General features: G+C 39.8%; 1 protein-coding gene across 1 annotated transcript in view; it reads left to right on the top strand.

The window, feature by feature from the left end:
* The window catches only part of LOC107093226 (26S proteasome non-ATPase regulatory subunit 11B), a 12,171-nt gene that overhangs the window by 2,164 nt on the left and 6,191 nt on the right, over positions 1–3,816 (top strand). The window contains exons 2-7 of the mRNA XM_015388148.1: positions 571–672; positions 877–1,073; positions 2,548–2,605; positions 2,797–2,991; positions 3,388–3,532; positions 3,626–3,686. Coding sequence (XP_015243634.1) covers positions 571–672; positions 877–1,073; positions 2,548–2,605; positions 2,797–2,991; positions 3,388–3,532; positions 3,626–3,686 — 758 coding nt within the window. The remainder of the gene's footprint in view (positions 1–570; positions 673–876; positions 1,074–2,547; positions 2,606–2,796; positions 2,992–3,387; positions 3,533–3,625; positions 3,687–3,816) is intronic.

Raw genomic sequence — 3,816 nt, 5'->3', positions numbered from 1 at the left:
GAAAGAAATCTCTAGCCTGGCCCTAATACTCCGTCGTAGTGACACGTTTTCTAAACATTTTATCAGGATAACATCATTTAACTTTACCATAAAACTTGCTGAAAACGGATCCATCTAAAAACTTGCTAAAATTAGCAGGTTTTTGTTCTCTATTTATATACATTTACAAATTAGTAACACAAAATTATACACAGTTTAAAGGAAAATCCACTGTTCTCTAGTATTTTTTATTTTTTTGCAACAATTTGATAATAAATTAATGGAATCTGAATAATTGACTCATAATATTAGTGCATACTTACCATCCTAGATGTTCTCACATGCTAACAGCCACTAGGTATCACATCGTTAGGAAGGAAATTCCCTTTGGGGAAAAATTTATTGGGTGTATTTCAGGTTGTGAGGTGTAGTTTCACAAATCATTATTTGTGTAAAAAAATAAAATAAAATCACAAATAATGACTTAAGAAAAGTATTGGTGACTAAATTTCTACACAATGTTAAATAGTTGGAGGTTGTTTTTTTTGTCAGTTTTGATTCTTAACTGCTTTGGTCATTTTATTTAAATAGTCAGGCGAGATGTTCAGGAGGACGATGAGGAGGCCGTCAGGGTTAAAGAACAAAGCATCCTTGAGCTGGGAACACTCCTGGCAAAGACGGGGCAGGCTGCAGGTAATGTTTCATTTATTTTAAACTAATTAGTTTATTTCTTTTTTTTGAATTTGCATATTTTATTTTGGCTTGAAATGATCACAAAAGCACAATAAAAAAGTTTGTTTAAGATAATTTTTGGTATCTTCTGCTTTGTTTGCTCTAAACTTGTATTGTCTGCTGAATGCTTAAGATTAATTTAATGGATGATATCTTTTTTTGCAGAACTTGGGGGCCTGTTGAAATTTGTTAGACCGTTCCTGATTTCCATCAGCAAAGCCAAGGCAGCCCGACTGGTTCGCTCTCTGCTGGACCTTTTCCTGGACATGGAGGCAGCGACCGGGCAGGAGGTGGAGCTGTGTCTGGAATGCATCGAATGGGCAAAGGCAGAGAAGAGGACCTTCCTACGACAGGCCCTGGAGGTCCGTGCATTTCAGACAGCCTTCATTGGGCTATCTGTCTTGAAAATACACACAAGTCTTCCATTTACTCATCTTTTTTTTATTTTTTTTTTGAAGCTTTAAAACTAGTATGAAATGATATAAATGTTTTCAAACAAGGGTAGTTTATCCTGGGAGTAAATGATCAAACAAAGCTTTCTGTGAGGTGTTTAAACCTGAGACGTCTCTCTTTACTTTTGGTATTTAGAAAGCTTCACTCTTGCTCATTCGTCTTGTAATACTGAAACAGTTACTGTCAAATATTCTGGCTAAAGACTTAGTTTCCCAACAGCTTTTTAGACCTGTTTTTTTTCCCCCGTCAGCTGCTCAAACATAGCTCGACTTGCATGAAAACAAAATTAAAACTCCTGAATCAGAGCTTTGAAGGTGATCAGTTTTTAAAGAGTGCTGGCTCAGGAAGCCTGATGCTACGTTTAGACCGCAAGCAGCAAGAACAGCAAAAACGCGCACGCTGCTTCATTTTTTACGTTTGTACAAGTTTCGTTCTGACGCGTGGCTAAAGAATCTTTGCTGCTCAAGCTGCGCAGTGGGAGGAGCTACCCTATCCTTTCTTTGCCTGTAACAATGTCAACTATATATATATGCTGTGATTAGTGGGTAAAAAGTAGTTTTAATATGTTTTTAAGTGAGAAAGTCCACCTGAAAACTTCATCAGTGCAGTCAGTTCATCCAGATTACAATCCTGCCTTCAAATATTATTTCGCTGTCAGAGCCGCTCAGACCCCCGTACACCGGCGATGCTCATTCAACAGCAGCCTCAGGCCTGGTTGCCTCTTCGCGGTTTGCCGCGGTGGCTGGAAGGCGTTTTTTGTGTACGTAATCATAACTGCAGGCACCCGGATAATAAAAGTAAACATTTTTTGCTGGCAGATTTTGGCATTTTAAGTTAATTTAGGCGTTAATAAACTGCTTCAGAGGAGTGATCATAGCGCTCTGCGTTAGCAGTGATGTGTCTGTCTCCCTGCCAGCTCCCAGATCAGCTTCTCTGATTGGTTGATGTGACGCGTCGAGCAGGAAAAGTTAAATTTCTCCAACTTCACTAGCCGCTGCATTAGCAGCGCGTCCCGCGCGTCACATGCTCAAACACTCACAACACGCTGCTCCTGCTGCTCAAAACACGCTGCGGGACGTTTTGCTGCGCCTTGATGCGCATCAACCATTGACTGTGCATGTAAAGTAGCTGCTCCTGCTGCTTTAGGTGTGAATGTAGCATAAGAGGTTTCCATTTTAAAATTAAAGTTGTCAACGAATAGATAACACTGTGTTTTATATGTATGAGAAAATATATATATAGATGAAAAATATACATATTTAATGGAGTAGGTTGTGAGCAGTAACTGAGGATGGTTTATAGATTTGCTGCTGCAGTGTTTTCAGCCTAGCGTTTTCTCTGCATTTACTGTTGTAAAATTCTATGTAATGTTTTTTTTTTCAGGCTCGGCTGATCTCACTCTATTTTGACACCAAAAGATATCAAGAGGCCTTGGCTCTCGGTGGGTGGAACCTGAAATATTGTCTAATAGAAGATTATTGTATTTTATAAATTTACCATTTATTTTAATGACTGTGGTAGCTGTCGTATTTGACTTGCATGCAATGACCAACTAATCACCATTTTCACATGTTGAAGCACTGACCCCTTGACGATCATTGCTGTGACTCGTTTCCACTCTCCTTCCCTCAGGCTCCCAGCTGCTGCAGGAGCTGAAGAAGATGGACGACAAAGCGCTCCTCGTTGAGGTTCAGCTCCTCGAAAGCAAGACGTATCACGCTCTCAGTAACCTGCCCAAGGCCCGCGCCGCCCTTACCTCGGCCAGAACCACAGCCAACGCCATTTACTGTCCCCCAAAGCTCCAGGCAACGCTGGACATGCAGTCAGGTCCGATTTAAATCACGTTAATGGTTCAAATAAGCTGCATATCTTCTTAGAATGTATTTTTTCTCTTTTCATATTATTCTAGCTGCATTAGAAAATCAGTTGAGTGTTTTTTTTGTTTGTTTGTTTTTTTAAGATCCTTTTTGCTAGGATCTGCATAAAGCAGCTCTTGATGTTTCCTAAGTTATGTCAGTTCTTATAGTTTTCTGCTGTTTTAAAAGCAAAAAGTTTGCAAAAAAAAGGCCTCATGTTGTGTATAAATACCTAAACTCCAGGTAGAGGAGGTGATTACATGCTGGTATAATTACAGCTGAAATGAGCCTCATCAAGTTTGAAAACTCTCCTTTTATGGAGGTTTGTTTGTTGCCATAAACACTTGACGTGTTATCTCTGCTGCAGGGATCATCCATGCAGCAGAGGAGAAGGACTGGAAGACGGCCTACTCCTACTTCTTTGAAGCTTTTGAGGGTTACGACTCCATCGACAGTCCCAGAGCCATAACAGCACTCAAATACATGCTCCTGTGCAAAATCGTGCTCAGCTCGTCAGTACTTCTTAGTTGGATACTTTCATTAGAAAAAATACCTGTGGTCTACTTTAGAAATCAAATCCTAATCTATATATATTTTTCTTTTAGTCCGGAGGAGGTACAAACTCTTGTCAGCGGGAAATTGGCCCTCCGTTATGCCGGCCGTCAGGTATGTGCCTCATTGAGAGGGATTATTTCATGTGTAGCAGCGTCATTTAAAGGATCTGAATATGTTTGTATTATTTAATCCAGAACATTAGTCTGCTTCTCATGCAAACCTTTCTATTTTTATTTTAAAT

The sequence above is a fragment of the Cyprinodon variegatus genome, unplaced genomic scaffold, assembly GCF_000732505.1.
Source record: "Cyprinodon variegatus isolate N-32 unplaced genomic scaffold, C_variegatus-1.0 Scaffold18, whole genome shotgun sequence".
NCBI classification, from domain to species: Eukaryota; Metazoa; Chordata; class Actinopteri; order Cyprinodontiformes; family Cyprinodontidae; genus Cyprinodon; species Cyprinodon variegatus.
Note: the sequence above shows the minus strand (reverse complement) of the source record. Positions and strands in the feature narration are given on the sequence as shown.